Source organism: Muscardinus avellanarius (assembly GCF_963383645.1).
Source record: "Muscardinus avellanarius genome assembly, chromosome: 13".
Lineage (NCBI taxonomy): Eukaryota > Metazoa > Chordata > Mammalia > Rodentia > Gliridae > Muscardinus > Muscardinus avellanarius.
This window is the reverse complement of record NC_137799.1, coordinates 7,794,778-7,814,737: the sequence shown is the minus strand read 5'-3', so window position 1 is coordinate 7,814,737 and position 19,960 is coordinate 7,794,778. Positions and strand designations below refer to the sequence as shown.

General features: G+C 59.5%; 2 protein-coding genes across 5 annotated transcripts; one reads left to right on the top strand and one right to left on the bottom strand.

The window, feature by feature from the left end:
* Positions 1–597: 597 nt before the first annotated feature.
* Positions 598–15,496, top strand: PKN3 (protein kinase N3; the record flags this gene model as incomplete). The annotated part of the gene is made up of 24 exons (XM_080708875.1): positions 598–607; positions 2,910–3,660; positions 4,011–4,149; positions 6,476–6,704; positions 6,892–7,037; positions 7,646–7,757; positions 7,829–7,956; positions 8,072–8,255; positions 10,660–10,794; positions 10,890–10,999; positions 11,109–11,252; positions 11,610–11,685; positions 11,767–11,935; positions 12,099–12,201; positions 12,292–12,359; positions 12,677–12,740; positions 12,881–12,972; positions 13,343–13,519; positions 13,965–14,027; positions 14,157–14,233; positions 14,646–14,788; positions 14,862–14,969; positions 15,092–15,172; positions 15,284–15,496. The coding sequence occupies 24 exons, from the start codon at positions 598–600 to the stop codon at positions 15,494–15,496; spliced, it is 3,522 nt and encodes a 1,173-aa protein (XP_080565001.1).
* A 516-nt stretch (positions 15,497–16,012) lies between these two features.
* ZDHHC12 (zDHHC palmitoyltransferase 12) lies at positions 16,013–18,145 on the bottom strand (the record flags this gene model as incomplete). 4 transcript variants are annotated; one of them, XM_080709399.1, is made up of 5 exons in its annotated part: positions 16,013–16,343; positions 16,455–16,621; positions 16,793–16,870; positions 17,215–17,351; positions 18,001–18,145. In XM_080709399.1, 5 exons carry the CDS (start codon positions 18,143–18,145, stop codon positions 16,013–16,015), a joined length of 858 nt encoding a protein of 285 aa, XP_080565525.1. The 4 variants fall into 4 exon arrangements, with proteins under 4 accessions (XP_080565525.1, XP_080565526.1, XP_080565527.1 ...); XM_080709400.1 differs by having other exon boundaries at positions 18,046–18,145; XM_080709401.1 differs by having other exon boundaries at positions 16,455–16,618; positions 18,046–18,145.
* Between the last annotated feature and the right edge of the window lie 1,815 nt (positions 18,146–19,960).

The window sequence follows — 19,960 nt, the reverse complement described above, 5'->3', positions numbered from 1 at the left end:
TGCAGAAGGTCTCACTAAATTACTGAGGCTGACTGCAAACCTGAGATTCTTCTGTCTCAGCCGCCCAGTACTGGGATAACAAGTACACTGGCTTTACCAAGGAGTTTTTATTTTATTTTTTATTTTTTTGTGGTATTTGGGGTGGAGCCCAGAGGCTTTCTACCTCCAGGCTATACTCCCAGACTTTTTTTTATACCTTATTTAGAAATCAATTCTCACTAAACTGCTGAAAGCCTCACTGAGTAGCTGAGGCTGGCTTTGAACCTGCGCGATCCTCCTGTCTCAGCCTCCCAAGCGCGGGGATTACAAGCGTGCGCCACCACGCCCGGCTTACCAAGGTCTTTTTAAATGAAGGGTAAGTGAGCCAGGCGTGGTGGCGCACGCTTGTAATCCCAGGGCTTGGGGAGGCTGAGACAGGAGGATCGCGCAGGTTCAAAGCCAGCCTCAGCTACTCAGTGAGGCTTTCAGCAGTTTAGTGAGAATTGATTTCTAAATAAGGTATAAAAAAAAGTCTGGGAGTATAGCCCGGAGGTGTAAAAACCGTTGGGTTCTGCCCCAGTACCACACACACACAAAAAATAAAATACAATGAAGGGTATGTGGCCAGGTATGTTGGCACACTCCTGTAATCCCAGTACTTGGGCGGCTGAGACAGGAGAATCTCGGGTTCATGGCCAGCCGGCAATTTAGTGAGTGAGGCTGTCATCAATTTAATGAGACCCTGTTTCAAAATAAAAAATACAGCTGTGGGTGTAGCCTGGGGGTTGAATGCCCCTGGGTTCAATCCCTAGCACTACATAAAGTAAATAAGTAAACAAAAAGTAAAGAGCTAAACCGGGTGTGGTGACGGTTTGTAATCCCAGCATTTGGGAGGCTGAGACGAGGATGTGGGTTCAGGAACAGAGTCGCCTGGGGTGGGAGCGCACGCTTGTCATCCCAGTATTCTGGAGGCTTAGGGTTAGGGTTAGAGGATCGCGGTTCGCGGACAGCCTCAGCTACTTAGTGAGGCCCTCTGCAACTCAGTGAGACCTGGTTTCAAAATAAAGAATAAAAAATAGGGCAGGGGGGTGTAGCTCGGAGGCCGAATGCGCCTGGGTTCCATCCCCAGACCCGAATAAAGAAAGAAAAGGAAGGAAGAAAGAGAGAAAGAAACTAGGCCGGGCATGGTGGCTCACACTTGTAATCCCAGCATTCGGGAGGTGGAGACCGGAGGGTCGCGGTTTGTGGACAGCCTCAGCTACTTAGCGAGACTTTGCAATTCAGTGAGACCCTGTTTCAAAAAAATAAAAAATGCCGGGCATGGTGGCGAACGCTTGTAATTCCTGCGCTTAGAAGGATCGCGCAGGTTTGAAGCCAGCCTCAGCTGGCTTAAGAGACCCTGTTTCCAAATTTAAAAAATATATAAAATAGGTCTGGGATTGTAGCCCGGAGGTAGAAGGCCCCTGGGTTCCATCCCCAGTACCACCTAAATAAATAAATAAAGAGACTAAAAAAATAGGGCTGGGGGTGTAGCTCAGAGGTAGAATACTCCTGGGTTCCATCCCTGGTGCCGCAAATAAATAAATAAATAAATAAATAAATAAATAAATAAATAGACTAAAATTAGAGCTGGGCATGTAGCTTGGAGATACAGTGCCCCTGGGTTCCATCCCCAGTGCCCTCCCCCCCCACCCCCCAAAAAAAGCACTGTGTGTGGTGGGGCATGGTAGTGCACACCTGTAATCCCAATACTTGGGAGGCTGAGACAGGAGGATCACAGGTTCAAAACCAGTCTCAGCAACTTGGTGAGATTCTGTTTAAAAAATATATTGAATACAGTTTGGAGTGTAGCTCAGAGGTAGAACACCCCTGGGTCCAACACCCAGCATCACACACATGCACTCACACACACACTCAAAGTAAAAATCAAATGGTGTTTTGGCCCATGCCTGTTACCCAGTGGGGAGTCTAGGACAGGAAGACTGCAAGTGTGAAGCCAGCTTCTGCAGCTCACTCCCCAGGCTCTCAGTAACATTACTAATGAGACCTTGTTGCAAACAGAAAAGTAAAATAGGGCTGGGGGTGTAGGTCACAGGTAAAATGCCCCTGGGTTCCATCCCCTGTGCCATAAAAAAAATCAAAAGCCGGGTGGTGACGCTTGTAATCACAGTACCTGGGGTCTGAGACAGGGGCATCACAGGTGCATGGCCAACCTCAGCTATTTAGTGAGGCCTTCCACGATTTACATCATGTTTCAAAATAATAAAATATAAGGTTGGAGGTGTAGCTTGGAGGTAGAAGTCCCCTGGGTTCAATCCCCAGTATCGCAAAAATAAAATAGGTCTGGGAGTATAATTCTGAGCTAGAATAGCCCTCAGTTCCGTAAACAGGCCGCCCAGGGCCTGTGATGACGGGTCTGCGCGTGTCTCCTGAACCAAATCCTCTGCCTCTGCCTCTGCCTCTGCTTATGTTATTCGCTTGATTTTTCCATTGTAGGACAATCCAGGATCGTCTCTGGCTTGTCAGTTTCACTTTTTTCTTTACTTTTTTGTTTTTTGTTTTGGTATTGGGAATTACACACAAACGTGGTCTCTGAAGTACATCCCAGCTCTATCATTTATTATTTATTTACTTACTTACTTATTCCTTTTTTTTTTTTTTTTTTCAGTACTGGGAATTGAACCCAGGGGCATTCTACCTTCGAGCTACACACCCAACCCCAATTTTTTTTTTATTATTATTATTCTTTGTTTTAAAACAAACAGGGTCTCAGTAAGTTGCGGAGGGCCTCACAAGTAGCTGGGGCCTTCCCCAAGCCTCATCCTCCCTCTCGGCCTCCAGGATGCTGGGGTCCCAAGCTGCGCCCCCACGCCCGGCTCAGTAGACTGAATGGGAACACGAATGTGTGTGTCCTGTCCGCGCGCTCACAGTGACCGACGCCCAGACAGGGCGCAGGAATGCGGAGAGGCGACAGGTCTGGAACGAGCCCCTCACGTCCCCGACCTGGCTGGCCCTTGGGGACGGGAGCCCGTTTGTGGCGGGCGGCGAGGAGGGGGCGGGCGGGGCCGGAGGCCCGCTCCAGACCGAGACCCCGGCCGGCAGGGGGCGCCGCAGGTGCCGTCCCGCGAGCGCGGCGGGGCGAAGCTCTGGGGCCGGCGGCCGGGGCGCCCTCCATCCACTGGAGGGGCCGGGGCTGCAGGGGCTGCAGGGGCTGGAGGAGCCGGGGCTGGAGGGGTCGGGACTGGAGGAGCGGGGTCTGGAGGGGCCGGGGCTGGAGGAGCCAGGGCTGCAGGGGCCGGGGCCGGAGGAGCCAGGGCTGGAGGGGCCGGAGGAGCCAGGGCTGGAGGGGCCCGGGCCGGAGGAGCCATGGCTGGAGGGGTCGGGGCTGGAGGAGCGGGGTCCGGAGGGGCCGGGGCTGGAGGAGCCGGGGCTGCAGGGGCTGCAGGGGCCGGGGCTGCAGGGGCTGCAGGGGCTGGAGAAGCCGGGGCTGCAGGGGTCGGGGCTGGAGGAGCGGGGGCCGGAGGGGCCGGAGGGGCTGCAGGGGCCGGGGCTGCAGGGGCTGCAGGGGCTGGAGGAGCCGGGGCTGCAGGGGTCGGGGCTGGAGGAGCGGGGTCCGGAGGGGTCGGGACTGGAGGAGCGGGGTCCGGAGGGGCCGGGGCCGGAGGAGCCAGGGCTGGAGGGGTCGGGGCTGGAGGAGCCAGGGCTGGAGGAGCCGGGGCTGCAGGGGTCGGGGCTGGAGGAGCGGGGTCCGGAGGGGCCGGGGCTGGAGGAGCCGGGGCTGCAGGGGCTGCAGGGGCCGGGCGGGCGGAGAGGATCCGCGCGCTGCTCCGCGCGGCCGGCAGGCGGCGCTGTGCCCGCGTCGGCGCCCGGCCCGGGAAGTTTCAAGTTTGAAAGTCGGGCGGAGGGGCCGGGGCTTCCGGAGCGGAGCGAGGAGAGGAGGCCCGAGGGCGGGCGCGGCGCCATGGCGGAGGGGTGGCCGCGGCAGGTGAGCCCGGCCCTCGGCCCCGCTCCCGCTCCCGGGGTGACTCTAGTCCGGCCGCCCCGGGCGCGCCCGAAACCTGGGGCGCCGCGGCCGGGAGTGGTGGGCACGCCCCGGAGGACGCCCGGCCGGTGGGCACCGGGAGGCTCCGGCTCAGAGCGCGCAGGGGCCGCGTCTGCCCCGAGCTGGCAGTAGGTGTGCGGTGGGCCCAGGGCCAAGACTGCACGCGCGTGTGTGCGTGCGTGCGTGCGTGTGTGTGTGTGCGCGCATGTATGGGGTCACTGTGTCTCTAAGGAGGGAGAGGTGTTGTTCTACCCCAGCCCCCTGGGGAGTGGGACCGGGGCATTCGTGTACAAGGTAAGGGTTCCGGTGCACAGCAGAAAGTGAGGTGTGTGTGCGTGCGTGCGTGCGTGTGTGTGTGTGCACACGCGCCCGTGAACGAACTGGGGCCTCTGATACAGGAGTGGCTGTCTGTGGTGTTTCCAGCCCACAGCAGCAAGCCATGGGGTGCTAGACAGGGGCCCTGAGGGTTCCTCCCCCAAGGTCTAGGCTGCCTTCAGGCCTGGGTCTTCCCCACCCCCTTCCTCCGGAGGTCCTCTGCCTGTCCAGCCTTGGCTTGTACACATTTTCCGATTTCCTGCAAGCCTCCACCCTGTACCAGCGGCCGGCTGGGTGACTCAGGACCCTGGCGGCCGGGCCCCCAGCTCCAAGAGCTCTTTGTTAGCTCAGGTCTTTGGCTCTGGCCCTCTAGCCTGGGGCGGTCAGAGGATTTCCTGAGCCTCGCCCTTGCCCTCGACTCTGACGCCCGGCGGAGGCTCCCAGGGCCCAGCAGAGGCTGGGTGGGGGTCCTGGAGGCAGGAAAGCCACCCTTACGCTGGGCTCAGGAGATGGAACGCGGAGAGGTAAGGCAGGGCTACTGCCAGAGACCTGGGGCACGCAAGGTGGGCGACCCTGGAGAGCTCAGCTGGGGCCCTGCTCTGTTTGCAGTGTGGGCCCTTGAGAAGGGGTTTTCTCTTCCTGGCTCCAACCAGAGTGAATAGCGAGGGAGCCTTCCACTTCCTCCCAGGGCTGAGCTGGGAGCGGTGCCCCAGGCCTCCGCAGCCCCTCTCGGGGTGTCTGTGGCTTCGGGAGAGCAGAGGAGCCAGTGCTGGCCTCGTGGGCCCCTGCCTGCCTTCTGCATGTGAGCTTAGGGGAATCCCTTCTTGGCCTGAGCTTTTCTGGCTCTCAGATTCTACTTTGGTTCCCAGACTTAGAGAACACAGGCAGGGAGAGGGGCTGGGGCTCAAGATGCAGTGGTCTCTTCTCTCTGTTGCCACTCTGGGCAAGTTGCTTGACCTCTTCCTGCTCATTCCTCATGTATAAGAGGATGGGGATAATAATCTCGTCCAGAGCTGGGGTTTATAGCTCAGTGGTAGAGCACTTGCCAAGAAGTCACAAGGTCCTGGGTTCAATCCCCAACACACACACACACACACACACACACACACAGACACACCAAAAACCCAAAGAGCCAGGCGTGGTGACAAACACCTGTAATCCCAGTAATTGGGAAGTTGAGACTGGAGGACCACAGGTTTGAGGCCAGCCTCAGGAATTTAGCAAGATTCTGTTTCAAAATAAAGGGCCAGGCACGGTGGCGCACGCTGTAATCCCTGTAATCCCTGCACTTGGGAGGCTGAGACAGGAGGATCGCCCAGGTTCGAAGCCAGCCAGCCTCAGCTACTTAGTGAGGCTCTCAGCAACTTAGTGAGACCCTGTTTTCAAATAAAGTATAAAATAGGTCTGGAGGAGTATAGCCCGGAGGTAGAAAGCCCCTGGGTCCCACCCCCCAGTACCACAATAAATAAATAAATAATAAAAAAGGAAGCTGTGCACGGTGGCATATGCTTATAATCCCTGCATTTTGGGAGGCTGAGACAGGAGGATTCCAAGTTTAGACCCAGCCTCAGCTACTTAGTGAGGCCCTCCACAACTTAGACACTGTTTCAAAGTAAAGAATAAAAAATAGGGCTGGGGGTATGTATACCTCAGAGGCACATGTCCCTGGTTTCCATCCCCAGTACCGCAAAAAAAAAAAAAAAAAAAAAAAAAAAATTGACCTGGGGGTGTAGCTCAGAGTTAGAATGCTCCTGGGTTCAATCCCCAGTACCACAAAAAAAGAGAGGGGGTAGAAAGGGGTAGCTCAAAGGTACAATGTAATAGGTACAATTTACAATTGCCCCCCAAAAAAGTAATAAATAAAATCTTCCTTAACAGAAGCCCTACTCGGTGGGGTTGCTGTAAAGAGTAATAAGTCCATATATAGAGAGCTCTTAGAATAGACCTGGCACCAGTTAGCACTGGAGAAGCCTTAGTGATTTCCACTTCACCTCTAGATTGCAGAGGTCGGAGAGGCGGGCCGCGGGGTGTCCGCCACTGAGGTCAGGCGCAGAGAAGCCTCTCGAGCTGTGCCCCCTCGGCGCTGCTCTCCCTCGCTGCGGAGGGCTGTGGGCCATGGCTCCTCTCCACCCTTTGCAGCTTGGGCCTGGCCAGCGGCCCCTGGAGGATGAGAAGGAGCTGATCCGCAGGGCCATCCAGAAGGAGCTGAAAATCAAGGAGGGCATGGAGAAACTGCGGCGTGTGGCCACAGACCGCCGCCACCTGGGCCACGTGCAGCAGCAGCTGCGCTCCTCCAACCGCCGCCTGGAGCAGCTGCATGGCCAGCTGCAGGAGCTGCATGCCCGCGTCCTGCTACCCGGCCCGGCCGGTGAGTGCAAGCTGAACGGACCCCGGGCAGAGGCTGCGGGCGCTCTCTGCTCCTGGGCCCTGAGCACTCTGACGCGGCCTGTCCCTCCCATAGCTCCTGCCCCCTGAGTTCCCGAGGGGAGGCGGAGGGCGGCTGGGCCTCGGGAGTCTAAGCTGATGGATCCTTTGCTCCACGCCCTCTGCATCAGAGCCGGTGGCCTCGGGACCCCGGCCACAGGCAGAGCAGTCCAGGGCTCGGCAACTGGAGGCGCTGCAGAGGCAGCTGCAGGTGGAGCTGAAGGTGAAGCAGGGCGCCGAGAACATGACGCACACGTGTGCCAGTGGCACTCCCAAGGTGAGGCCACGCCTGCGGGCACAGCCCAGCCCCGGTTCTCAGGCATTAGGCGAGGTGTGGCTGGATTCTATATTTTTATTTATTTACTTATTTTTGTACTGGAGGCTGAGCCCAAGGGCATTCTACCTCTGAGCTACACCCCAGCCCCAGCCATATTTTAGTTTAATTATAAATTGTGTGTGTGTGTGTGTGGTATACTGGGGATGGAACCTAGGGGCATTCTACCTCTGAGCCCGATTTTTTATTATTTATTTATTTATTTATGTATGTATTTATTTGGTAATACTGGGGATGGAATCCAGGGACTTTCTACCTCTGGGCTATACTCGCAGACCTATTTTTATATTTTATTACAAACAGGGTCTCACTAAGTTGCTGAGAGCCTCACTCAGTAGCTGAGGCTGGCTTCGAACCTGTGCGATCCTCCTGTCTCAGCCTCCCAAGTACAGGGATTATAGGCATGTACCCTCATGCCCGGCTTCCAGCCCTCACTCTGGTCTGGTGGAGTCGTGGCCCATCCCCCAGCCACAGCTCCCAGTGCCCCCGTTCTGAGCCGGGAGGCTCTGGCCCAGGCCTGGTCTGATGGGGTACAATGTCCCATCCCACAGGAGAGGAAGCTCCTGGCAGCCGCTCAGCAGATGCTGCGGGACAGCCAGCTGAAGGTGGCCCTGCTGCGGATGAAGATCGGCAGCCTGGAAAGCTGCGGGGCCCCTGAGCCAGGTGAGGCCCGGGCCGCAGGGCTGGCTTGGCGGGCGGTGAGCGGGCGTCCTGAGGCTGACCTGGCCCCCCAGGCCCCGAGCTGCTGGCAGAGGAGCTGCAGCACCGACTGCGCATCGAGGCCGCCGTGGCCGAGGGGGCCAAGAACGTGGTGAAGCTGCTGGGTGGCCGGAGAATGCAGGACCGCAAGGCCCTGGCCGAGGTCAGCCGAGCCCCTCCGTCCCCGCGCTGCCCTCGTCCGCGGGTCGCCTGTGGGGACCTGGGTTGCCATCCCACCTGTGCCCCCTGGCCTCTGGCCTCCTCTGTCCCCTCTCTAGGCCCAGGTCCAGCTCCAGGAGTCCTCCCAGAAGCTGGACCTCCTGCGGCTGGCCTTGGAGCGGCTGCTGGCGGGCCTCCCCCCCACCCACTCTCTGCGCAGCAGGGTGGCCCGAGAGCTGCGGACAGCGGTACTTGGGAAGCCCCCGCCTGCAGGGCCACTTGTGAAGCCCACTGCCGTGACAGGTAGCCGGAAGCCCCTTCCCTTTCAGGCGGGACCCTGCTCCAGCACCCTGGCCCTGCCACGCTCACATCCCTCTCTGAACCGGCGTACTCATCTGTAAAATAGGATGGGATCACCACCTGCCTCTTAGGGTTGCTTTGAAGAGTCAGTGATATAGAGTGGACAGTGTGGCTGTTATTTAAACAAATGACCTTGTATTTGGGAGGCTGAGACAGGAGGGTCACAGGTTCCAAGCCAGCCTTGGCAACTTTGCAAGCCCCTCAGCAACATACCAAAACTCTTTTTTTTTTTTTAATGGTACTGGGGATGGAGCCCAGGGGCATTCTACCTCCGAGCTACACCCCTAGCCCCTATTTTTTAGTCTTTATTTTATTTTATTTTTTTGCGGGTCTGGGATGGAACCCAGGGGCATCAACCTCCGAGCTATACCCCCTGCCCTAGTTTTTATTCTTTATTTTGAAACAGGGTCTTACTAAATTGCAGAGGGCCTCACTAAGTAGCTGAGGCTGTCTGTGAACCGTGATCCTCAGGTCTCCGCCTCCCGAATGCTGGGGTTACAAACCACCATGCCTGGCTTAGTGTTGATATTTGAAACAGGGTCTCACTGAGTTGCAGAGGGCCTAAGTAGCTGAGGCTGTCCGTGATCCTCAGGTCTCCGCCTCCCGAATGCTGGGATTACAAGCATGTGCTACTATACCCGGCATGAGTAAAACTTTTTCAAAACAAAACATTGGGAGTTTTAAATAGGGCTGAGGCAACTGGAGGCTTTTATTTGAAACAGGGTCTCACTGAGATGCAGAGGGCCTCACTAAGTAGTCATTGAGGCTGATCATGGACCACGTTCCTCCCGTCTCAGCCTCCAAATGCTGGGATTACAAGCGTGCACCACCATGCCCAGCTCGAGCTGGCTTCTTCAAACGTACTCCTGGGCCCCATTTATGTTGCCAGAGCTGCCAGATGTCCACTGCTTCCCCTGATCTCTGAGACGATACTCAATGGCCCTAAAAATGATCCCGGAGCATGGTGGCACACGCTTGTAATCCTAGTACTTGGGAGGCTGAGACAGGAGGATTGCAGGTTCATGGCCAGCCTCAGCTACTTAGTGAGGCCCTCTGAAGCTTAGTGAGACCCTGTTTCAAAATGAAGAATAAAAAGTAGGGCTGAAGGTATAGCTCAGAGGTAGAATGCCTCTGAGTTCAAACCCCAGTACTACCAAAAAAAAAAAAAAAAAAAAAAAAGAAAGAAAGAAAGAAAGAAAGAAAAGAAAAAATAGGACTGTGAGCCAGGCATGGTGGCACACGCTTGTAATCCCAGCATTCGGGAGGCTGAGACTGGCTTACTGACAGCCTCAGCTACTCAGTGAGGCCCTCTGCAACTTAGTGAGATCCTGTTTCAAAATAATGAATAAAAGCTGGAGCCGGGCGTGGTGGCGCATGCTTGTACTCTCAGCATTCGGGAGGCTGGGACTGGAAGTTCGTGGACAGCCTCAGCTACTTAGACCCTGTTTCACAATAAAGAATAAGAAATCGGGCTGAGAATGTGGCTCGGAGGTAGAATGCTCTGGGATTTCAACCCCAGTATCAAGAAAGAAAGAAAGAAAGAAAGAAAGAAAGAAAGAAAGAAAGAAAGAAAGAAAGAGAAAAGAAGCCGGGTGTGGTAGCGCACGCTTGTAATGCCAGTGCTTGGGAGGCTGAGACAGGAGGTTTGCACAGGTTCGCAGCCAGCCTCAGCTACTGAGTGAGGCTCTCAGCAACTTAGTGAGACCCTGTTTCCAAATAAAGTATAAAATAGGTCTGGGAGTATAACCTGGATGTAGAAAAGCCCCTGGGTTCCACCCCCAATACTACCAAAATAAATAACAAAGAATAAAAAATAGGGCAGGGGTGTAGCTTAGAGGCTGAATGCCCCTGGGTTCCATCCCCAGACCTGCAAAAAAAAAAAAAAAAAAAAGGGGGGGGTGGAGGGAACGAACTCACGCAGTTGGAAAAATAGGTTTTCTTTCCACTGGGGGAGGTGAGGCATGGCTGGACTTCCTTCCACTGTTCAGATGGGCAACAGGCTCAGGGATCTAGTGGGGCAGGACAGAGCCAGGCCTCCTGTTCCCTGCCGCTCTTGTCCCCGCCGTGGTATACCTTCGGCCACATGCACTTACCACCCTGCGCCAGGAGCATCTCACCCCGTCCCTGTCTCTATGCAGCCTGAGGTCTGGCGCTCTGAAGCCTACCCGCGCCCCACTGTCCCCGTGCGTAGATGGCGTTCAGGAGGGGCGAGGCAGTGGCTTGTCCCAAGGATGGCACATGGCTGCTAAATCCTGATGTGTGGAGGGCCGGGGTCAGCCACCTCTCCCACAGGGTGGCACCCCTGGGGTCCTGGAGTACCTTGCGTCTGACAAGCCCTTCCCCCCAGGGACGCTGCAGGTCCGCCTGCTGGGCTGCTCACAGCTGCTGACAAACGTGCCTGGACGGTCTCCGGTGGCCGCGCTGGCCGGGAGTCCCTCCGAGGGCTGGCTTCGAACCCGGGCCAAGCAGCAGCGAGGTGGAGGTGAGCCGGCCCCTGAGTAGGACCAGGGTGGCAGGGGAAGCAGGGGGCCTCTGCTCTCGCCCTACCCTGAGCCCCAGCTCTGTCTGGCCCCATAGAGGAAGCGCTGGCCGTGCTAAAGGTGGACAACCGTGCTGTGGGCCAGACCGGCTGGGGGCAGGTGGCTGAGCAGTCCTGGGACCAGACCTTTACCATCCCCCTGGAGAGAGTAAGACTAGCCTTTGTGTGGCCGGGGGTGGCCGTGGGCTGCAGGGCGGAGGCCACCCAGGTCGGGGCTGCTGCCCCGCCCCGGCCCTCAGCCTGGCTTCCTCCGGTAGGCCCGGGAGCTGGAGATCGGGGTGCACTGGGGAGACTGGCGGCAGCTGTGTGGCGTGGCCTTCCTGAGGCTCGAGGACTTCCTGGACAATGCCTGTCACCAGCTCTCCCTCAGCCTGGTGCCGCAGGGACGGCTCTTTGCCCAGGTGCTGGCTGCTCCCTGCCCGCTGCCCTCTGCCCTGGCCGACCCTGGGCACAGACTGGAAGGGCCCCATGTCAGTGTGGAAACAGAATAAGGATTCCCAGCTGCTCCCTCAGGGGCCGAGTCTGGAGGCCTGTTCCCCTGTCCTGACGCCACGCCTCGCGTGAGGAAGAGCGCCTCTCTTCTCTGGGCCTCAGTTTCTCCACGGGTACCGAGAACGTGGAGCCCACCTCTCTGGGTCTTTCTGGCTCTTGTACCCACTGGTTGATTTGGGGGACTGGGGCTGGGGTCCTGGGGTGGGAAGGGGCTGTGGCAGAGTTGTAGGAGGGGACTGAGCTCCAGCCCTGCCCCTGACCCACAGGTGACCTTCTGTGACCCTGTCATTGAGAGAAGGCCCCGGCTGCAAAGGCAGAAACGCGTTTTCTCTAAACGCAGAGGTGCGGAGCGGAAGAGGCTGTGTGTGGAGCGGGTGGGGCTGGGGCCAGCAGGGCGCTGGGACTGAGCCCCGTCTTCCCCAGGCCGCGACTTCCTGAGGGCTTCCCAGATGAACCTCACCATGGCGGCCTGGGGGCGCTTGGTTATGAACCTGCTACCACCCTGCAGCTCACCAAGCACGATCAGCCCCCCTAAACGGGGCCCTCAGACCCCAGCCACGCCCCGTGGGGCGCCCGACCCTGATTCTCCCAGGTAGGAGCCGTCACACCCTGGATCCTGTAGTAACCAGCCCCTCTCCCCAGCTCTGCGTCTCTTTCTGCCCACAACGTCCGCCCCTGTCTCTGCCAGATCGTGTCTGTCCCACCAACTGGTCTACCTTGCTAGGCTTGGCCACACGTCTGCTTCCTCCCCATAGCCATTTCCTGCCCAACAAGACCCCTTTGGGAGAGGAGATGAAGCCCCCACCCAAGCCCCCGCGCCTTTACCTGCTCCAGGAGCCAACCCCGGAGGAGACCCCGGTGAGGGCACACAGGCTGGTGGACTTGGAGACGGCCCGGGGCCGGGGTGGCAGGCCAGGAGGTAGGGCCTTGAACCCCTTTCTCTCACAGCGCACCAAACGCCCCCACGTGGAGCCCAGGACTGGCCTGCCGCCCACCCCACCAACCTCGCCTGTCAGGTACCCGTGATGTTCACCGCTCACTTAGGCGTCTGCGTAGCCGCTGCTCTCTCCCTGGCTCCCGGTGCCTGGACTGGCTTGCTCCCAGGAGCCCCTTCCTGCTGACCCACATTATTGAGCTCCAGCTGTGTGCCAGACTCAGGGAACCGCTGTTCTCCTAGGCCTTGCTGCGGGGCCCTCCCGAAAGCCCCAGCGTTGGGGACGCCCAGGCGGACACGCAGGGCTTGGGACCGCCCAGGTGGAGGCCCAGCCCGGAGGCTTGTTTTATTTTTTTCTTGCAGTGCTGGGGTGGAGCCCAGTGCTTCTGTGTCTTGCAGGAACCCCCCTCGCCTTCAGGATTTCCGCTGCTTGGCTGTGCTGGGCCGGGGACACTTTGGGAAGGTAGGGGCCTCCGCGGGGTCACTGAGCTTGGTGGGCGGACCCCGGCACATTGGCTGGAGATGCTGGGACCCAGGGCCAGCAGGGAAGCGAAGGTTCCTCGGGCCTGCACTCTTGAAGCCTAACCTGCCCCTGGTCCTCAGGTTCTCCTGGTTCAGTTCAAGGGGACAGGGAAATACTATGCCATCAAGGCACTGAAGAAGCAGGAGGTGCTGAGCCGGGACGAAATTGACAGGTGGGTAGCGCGGCCCCCGTGGGCTCCAGGCTGCGGGTGCTTGGCCCTGGAAGGTACTCGGAGCGGCTGGCCTGGGATACAGCGAGTGCCCTGAAGGTAGCTGAAGGCCCCCGGGGCCAGCCAGGCCTCAGTTTTTTTTTGAGAGACCTTCAACTGTAAATCATGTGCCGTCGGGCATGCCCCCCAGCACCTCAGTGTACTCTTCTGTAAAGCGGGGGCCGTGTGGGCCGTGACCCCCATGAGCCTGCGGTACGTAGAAGCCATCACCCTGCCTGGCGCTGAGAACAGGGAGCCACGGTGCTAGCTGGGCGGCAGGGCACAGCCCCCCGCGGGCTTTCCACCCCTCCCAGGCCCATACCGTTCTCCACAGCCTGTACTGTGAGAAGCGGATCCTGGAGGCTGTGGGCCGCTCTGGGCACCCCTTCCTGCTCTCCCTCCTGGCCTGCTTCCAGACCCCCAGCCATGCCTGCTTCGTGACGGAGTTTGTACCTGGCGGCGACCTGATGTTGCATATCCACGAAGACGTCTTCCCTGAGCCCCAGGCCTGGTGGGTCCCCTCTGCTCTCCCAGCCACCTCTCCCTGGCTGCCCTTCGTCCTCCCTGCCCAGGGCACCCAGCAGCAGCAGCACCACAGAGGCCTTGGCTCCGCCCCTCAGCGTGGACTCGGGAGTTAGACCTGACCCGGTGTATCAGCTGTGCCCTTAGCTCTGTGACCCTCTGGGCCCCTCCTTGAATCTCGGGTCCTCTGAGTAGGCGGCCTGATGAGTACCACCCGCAGGCACCAGCAGAGTTCACACACAGCTAAGAGCCCGGGCAGGGCAGGCCGTTAGTGTGAAGCAACCTTCGGCCCGTCTCGGGAGGTGTCTTCTAGCCGGAGTGTAATGCTCTGGCCCTCCGTCCCGGCCCTCACTCCCGTCTGACTCTGGCTGGGACATCCTGGTGCCTCCTGGAGCCTGGCCTGGGCCTGAATTCTCCCCACACCCTCTCTCCAGCTTCTACCTGGCCTGTGTGGTCCTGGGGCTTCAGTTCTTACACGAAAAGAAGATCATTTACAGGTACCATGTGCTCTGGAGATGCGGGGGCGGGCCAGGGGCCAGACGCTGCCCCCCCCCCCAGGCCTCAGGGGCGATGCTCCTCCCTGGGCCCTAGCCTTCTCAGCCCCTGATGTCTGTCCCTGCCCTCAGGGACCTGAAGCTGGATAATCTTCTGCTTGACGCCCAGGGTTTCCTGAAGATCGCAGACTTTGGGCTGTGCAAGGAAGGTGTGACCACATCCCCAGCCTTGCCCAGGGAGTCTCCCTGCCCAAGCAAGCCCTGTGCCCCTCCCCGGCCTCCTACTAGAGGGCCTACTAGGACCCGGCCAGGGAGGGAGGGTCAGGCTGGAGCGGGAACCGGGCTCTGCCTCCTTTGTGACCTTGGCACGTGAGCTAGCCAGGCAAGGGCCACACCACAACGGTGCCACCTCGTGGGGCATGGGGCAGGGCGTGGCAGCTCGGGATCACAAGGGTGGGCACTGATTCTTCTGCCTTTTTCCCCCGACACTGGATGGAATCCAGGGCCTCGTGTGTGCTAGGCAAGCACTCTGCCGAGCCACACCCCCAGCCCCGGCACTAATTCCTGTGGTCACGGGTCACGGTGAATGGGTCATAACTGAGCAGCCATGTCGGTTTGCAGGGATCGGCTTTGGGGACCGGACAAGCACTTTCTGTGGCACCCCGGAATTTTTAGCTCCCGAGGTGCTGACGCAGGAGGCGTACACGAGGGCTGTGGACTGGTGGGGGCTGGGCGTGCTGCTCTATGAAATGCTGGTGGGCGAGGTGAGCGCTGGAGCAGGGCTGCCAGGCGGGGCGGGCTGGGCCTTGCCCCTGCTGACTGGGGCTGTCTCCACAGTGCCCGTTCCCAGGGGACACGGAGGAGGAGGTGTTTGACTGCATCGTCAACGCTGATGCCTCATACCCCCACTTTCTTTCGGCTCAAGGACTTGAGCTCATCCAGAAGGTGGGTACCGCGGCATCCAGGCTGGGCCTGCCAGCTGTGTGTGGTCATCACCCTTGGGGCGGCACGTGCGGGGCACCCTTGGGGGGTGGCATGCCCTAAGCGCGTGCCGTCCTCTTGCTCAGCTCCTCCAGAAGTGCCCGGAGCAGCGCCTGGGGTCGGGCAAGCTGGACGCCGAGGAGATCAAGGCCCAGCCCTTCTTCAGGGTGAGTGGCCAGGGCCATGGTGGTCCCCTGCACCTGGCGGGGAGGGGGGCCTGGACCGACCTCCAGGGGCAGCCATTCCCACCACCCCTGACACTCCTCCCTCGTCCCCAGACTACAGACTGGCAGGCCCTGCTGGCCCGCACCACCCGGCCGCCCTTCGTGCCCACCCTCTGCGGCCCGGCTGATCTGCGCTACTTTGAGGGCGAGTTCACGGGGCTGCCGCCTGCCCTGACCCCGCCCGCCCCACGGAGCCCCCTCACCGCCCGCCAGCAGGCCGCCTTTCGGGACTTTGACTTTGTGTCCCCCAGATTCCTGGAGCCCTGAGGGCTCTCTGGGCGCCTCTGCCCTGCGCCCAGGCCGTCAACACTCCCACTTGCCCATCTGCGTACCCTACCCAGAGGACTGGGTGTTTATGGGCCTGTGGGACTCTGGTGGCAGCCATGCAGCTGTTGACACGCACTTGCTCAGGCCCACTGGGCAGTGTCCCCTCCCCCTCCCTGCCATCCCGCCTCTGCCCCCTGGCAAGGCCTGAGTGGAAAGGGCGGCACAGTGGGGAGGGGTGCGGTTTGTCTTTTTAATACTGGACTTAGCTTTATGAACTATTAAATTTGTATAACGTGCTGGAGGCGGCCGGGGTGGACTTGGTCCGTCGGTGCCCAAGCCTCCTGGGTCCGCTTTTCTCTGCTTCGTCTCTGGGGGCAGGATTGTGCTGACCTCTGCTGTGAGGCCGGGAGCAGTGGGAAGGAGCGCGGAGCCCCAGGCCCTGCAGGGGCGCACCCCAGCTGGGTAGGCCCTCTGGTTTTCAGGCACAAGATGGCAGTAACTCTGGCTCCAGCAACCCTAAACAGCTTGGCTGCTGCCCTCCTCTTCCTCCTCTTCCTCCTCAGCCCAGAGAGTCTCCCAGGACCCCGAGGGCCACCCGCAGAAAAAGTGGGCCAGGTTGCGGGTCAGGCCGCGGTCGAAGGGGTTGCTGGGGCGCTGGCGGAGGTAGGCGATGCGGTGGGAGGAGATGAACTCCCACGTGGTGGTGTTACTGGCCACCAGGTAGAGGTGCGAGGCCAGGAGCAGGCCGGCCACCAGGGAGAAGACGGACAGCAGCAGGAAGGTGGCGAACAGCAGCCCGCTGGAGCGCAGCCACAGCCCCCAGGGCTGGAAGAATCGGAGGCCAGACCTGCGGGCGGGTGGGCACAGGGATTGGCTAGCGGCAGCCCGGGCAGGGCCCCTGGGGAGGACTGCCCACGTGCTGCCCGCTCCCCGCAGCCCCAGCGGCACTGGTACCCACCATGCCAGGTACAGACCCCACAGCAGGACCACCAGTTGCAGTGCCAGGTAGGCCACGAAGAGCGGGTGGTTGCGCTCCCCCACGCAGTTCTCCATCCAGGGGCAGTGGTGGTCATAGCGCCGGACGCAGCGGCGGCAGTCACGGCAGTGTCGGGACCGCAGGGGCTGCTGTGGGCACAGGGGTGTGGGGCTCAACACCAGGCCCCCAGGGGCCCTGTGGTTAGGGGAGGGATGAGGTCCAGGGTCAGGGCCTGGATCCGGAGGCCTTCCTGGGACAGGGGTGAGGCCAGGGAGTCTCAACCTTGCCCTGGCCTCTCACGGCATCCCCACGTCACCTACCAGCACCAGGCAGTGTCTGCAGCGCCGTAGTGTGATGGCCTGGGGAACCATGGCCGCCTGCTCCTCCTTGGGGTCCTCCTAAAATAAGAGTATAGGCGGGTCCCCTTGCGAGGCAGATGGCACCGGCTGGCATCTTTGGGAGGCAGCTTGCTCTGGGTGTAGGGCTTGGGGCCCGTCCCATGCAGGGGGGGACTTGGGGAGAGCGGAGCACCACAGGCCGCACCACGCTGTGTGGCTTTTCCAAGGTGTTTCCCCTCTCCGGGCCTTGGTGATTTCCTTGTACAACTGGGGTCTAGGCGTGGCTAGCAGATTCACTGAGATGCCCCCCAAGTGTCCACAGCACAGGGCTGGCGGGGCCTGGAGACTGTGACTGGGGCTCTGGGGGTCTGCTGGCTGCAGGAGGGGTTCAGGACCCTGGTTACCTGGGACTGGGGCTGAGTGTTCACGTAGCCGGGGTCCATGAGCGATACGGCCAGGTAGAGCAGCAGCGAGCCCAGCACCAGGAACAGGAAGGCGAGGGGCAGGAGCAGCTCCCCCTGCTCTTCCCATTGCCGGAGCTCTGGGGGGCCGGGGGTGGGGAGACAGTGAGGCAGGGCAGAGTGAGGTGACCCGGGATCTGGGGGGAGGGTTGGAAGTGGACACCCCTGAAACCCTTGGTTCTAAAGGGAAACAACGGGGAGAGGGGAGGTTTTTGCGGGGATCCTCTCCTCATGGGAAGCCCTGGGCAAAACGTTGGGCTGAAGGAATGGCCTTGGACGGCCGGCTGGACCAACCAGGGCGGCCTGGGCTGTTGTGGGTGGCAGTGGGGGAGGCTGCCTGGGGCAGGTAGGGTGTCGGTGGGTGCATGAATGGCTGCCACAGGAAGAGGCACTACTCATGGGGTGTTCTGCCTGACGGTGGGCAGCCAGTGGCCGCCTCTTGGGGGCTGGGGGCTTGGGCAGGATGCCCGTCCTTTATCTAGCTGACCCTCGTCTCATGCACGGGGAGGTCGGGAGTCCATTCCTGGGAAGGATGGAGCGGGTCAGGGGAGATGGGGCTCTGGTGGGCACCGGGTGGGGCTTGGGAAGGACGGGGCGGCGATTAGGAAGATGTTGGGATTAGTTACGGATCGACCGGGGATCAGGTGGGACCTGAAATGGCAGGTCGGGAGCGGGGAGAATCCCAGGATCCCGGTCGGGGACTGGGGTCACCACCCGGCGAGACCCAACGTGTGGGGGCCGCGCGGGTCTGGGGTCGCGCGGGGTCCAGCTCACCGGTGTCGTGCAGGAAGAGCACCAGCGTGATCCCCCAGGTCAGCACGGTGTGCCCGGTGCGCACCAGGACCCCGGGGCTGAGGAGCGCCCAGGGCGCCATAGCTCGGCCCGGGGCCCCACCCGGAAGAAGCGCCCAGAGGAGCCGGCCCGCGGAGGGAGCCGGGCCGCGGCCGCCCGGGGATTGGCGGATCCGGGCGGTGGGCGGGGCCGGGCTGGCTAGGGAGGCCGCCTATTGGACGGCAGCCGCGGCCGAGTGGGCCCTCAAGCCAACAGGTGCCTGAGGACGCTGGGGGCGGGGCCCGCGCGCGCGCAGCCGGCGAGCCCCCAACTCCCGCCCCCGCCGCAGGTAACTTGTGAGAGCTGGGGGGCTCGGCCGAGACCTGCGGGGGTCCCCGGGACGGAGCTGCTCCATCCCCCTCCCTCTCGCCCTCCTTCCCTCCCCGGTCCTCTCCTGTCTCTTGTGGCACTGGGGAGTAAACCCAGGGCCGCTCTGTCTTCAAGCTACATCCTCAGCCCTTTTAATTTTTAAATTGGAAACAGGGCCTCGCTAAATGGCTGAAGGTGGCCTCCAACCTGTGACCCTCCAGTCTCAGCCTCCCAACTACTGGGACTACAGGAATGCGCCACTGTGCCTGGCACGGTTGTGCCCATTTCAGAGTTGTGAAGGCTAAGGGCTCCTCGAGGGGGCAGGGTTTGCCCGGTGTTGCTCTGTGATGACACCCTTAACTCCTCTTCGTTTTGGGGTATTGCAAACTGAGGAGGAAAAAATGGATGCCTCTTACTGGGCGTGGTAGGGCACGCCGGTAAACCCAGTAGTCAGGAGGATAAGACAGGAGGATTGCCGTTTCCAGGACATCCTCAGCAAGTAGTGAGACTCTCATCAATCTAAGGAGATCCTATTTCAAAATAGAAATAAAAGCCGGGCGTGGTAGCTCACGCTTGTAATCTCAGTATTTGGGAGGCTGAGACAGGAGGATCGTGGTTCGTGGACAACCTCAGCTACAATTTTGTGAGGCCCTTTGCAACTCAGTGAGACCCTGTTTCAAAATAAAGAATAAAAAAGTAGGCCTGGGCCAGGCGTGGTGGCGCACGCTTGTAATCCCAGCATTCGGGAGGCTGAGACCGGAGGATCAGGGTTCGTAGACAGCCTCAACTACTTAGTGAGGCCCTCTGCAACTCAGTGAGACCCAGTTTCAAAATAAAGAATAAAAAGTAGGGTAGGAGGTAGCTGGGTGTGGTGTCACACGCCTATAATCCCAGCATTCGGGAGGCTGAGACCGGAGGAGGATCGTGGTTCGTGGACAGCCTCAGCTACTTTGTGAGGCCCTCTGCAACTCAGTGAGACCCGGTTTCAAAATAAAGAATAAAAAAAAAAAAATAGGGCAGGGGTTGTAGCTCGGAGGTAGAATGCCCCTGGGTTCCATCTCCAGACCCGAAAAAAAAAAAAAAGTAGGGCAGGAGGTGTACCTCGGAGGTCGAATGCACCTGGGTTCCATCCCCAGTACTGAAGAAAAAAAAAAAAAAAGAAAGAAAGAAAGAAAGAAAGAAAGAAAAAAAGAAAAGAAAAACAAAGTTCACTGAAGCCAGGCATGTAATCTGGCCCGTAATCCCAGAATTTGGGAAACTGAGAGAGGACCAAATTTCAAGGCTAGCCTCAGCCACTTAGTGAGGCCCTCAGTACTGAGACCCTGTTTCAAAATAAAAATTAAATAGGGCCAGGCATGGTGGCGCATGCTTGTAATCCCAGTACTTGGGAGACAGGAGCATCACAGATTTACAGCCAGACTCAAGAATTTAGTGAGGCCCTCTGGAACTTATGGACCCTGTTTCAAAATAAAGAATAAAAACAGGCTGTATCTCAAAAGCAGAATGCCCCTGGGTTCAATCCCCAGTACTACAAAAAACAAAATTAAAT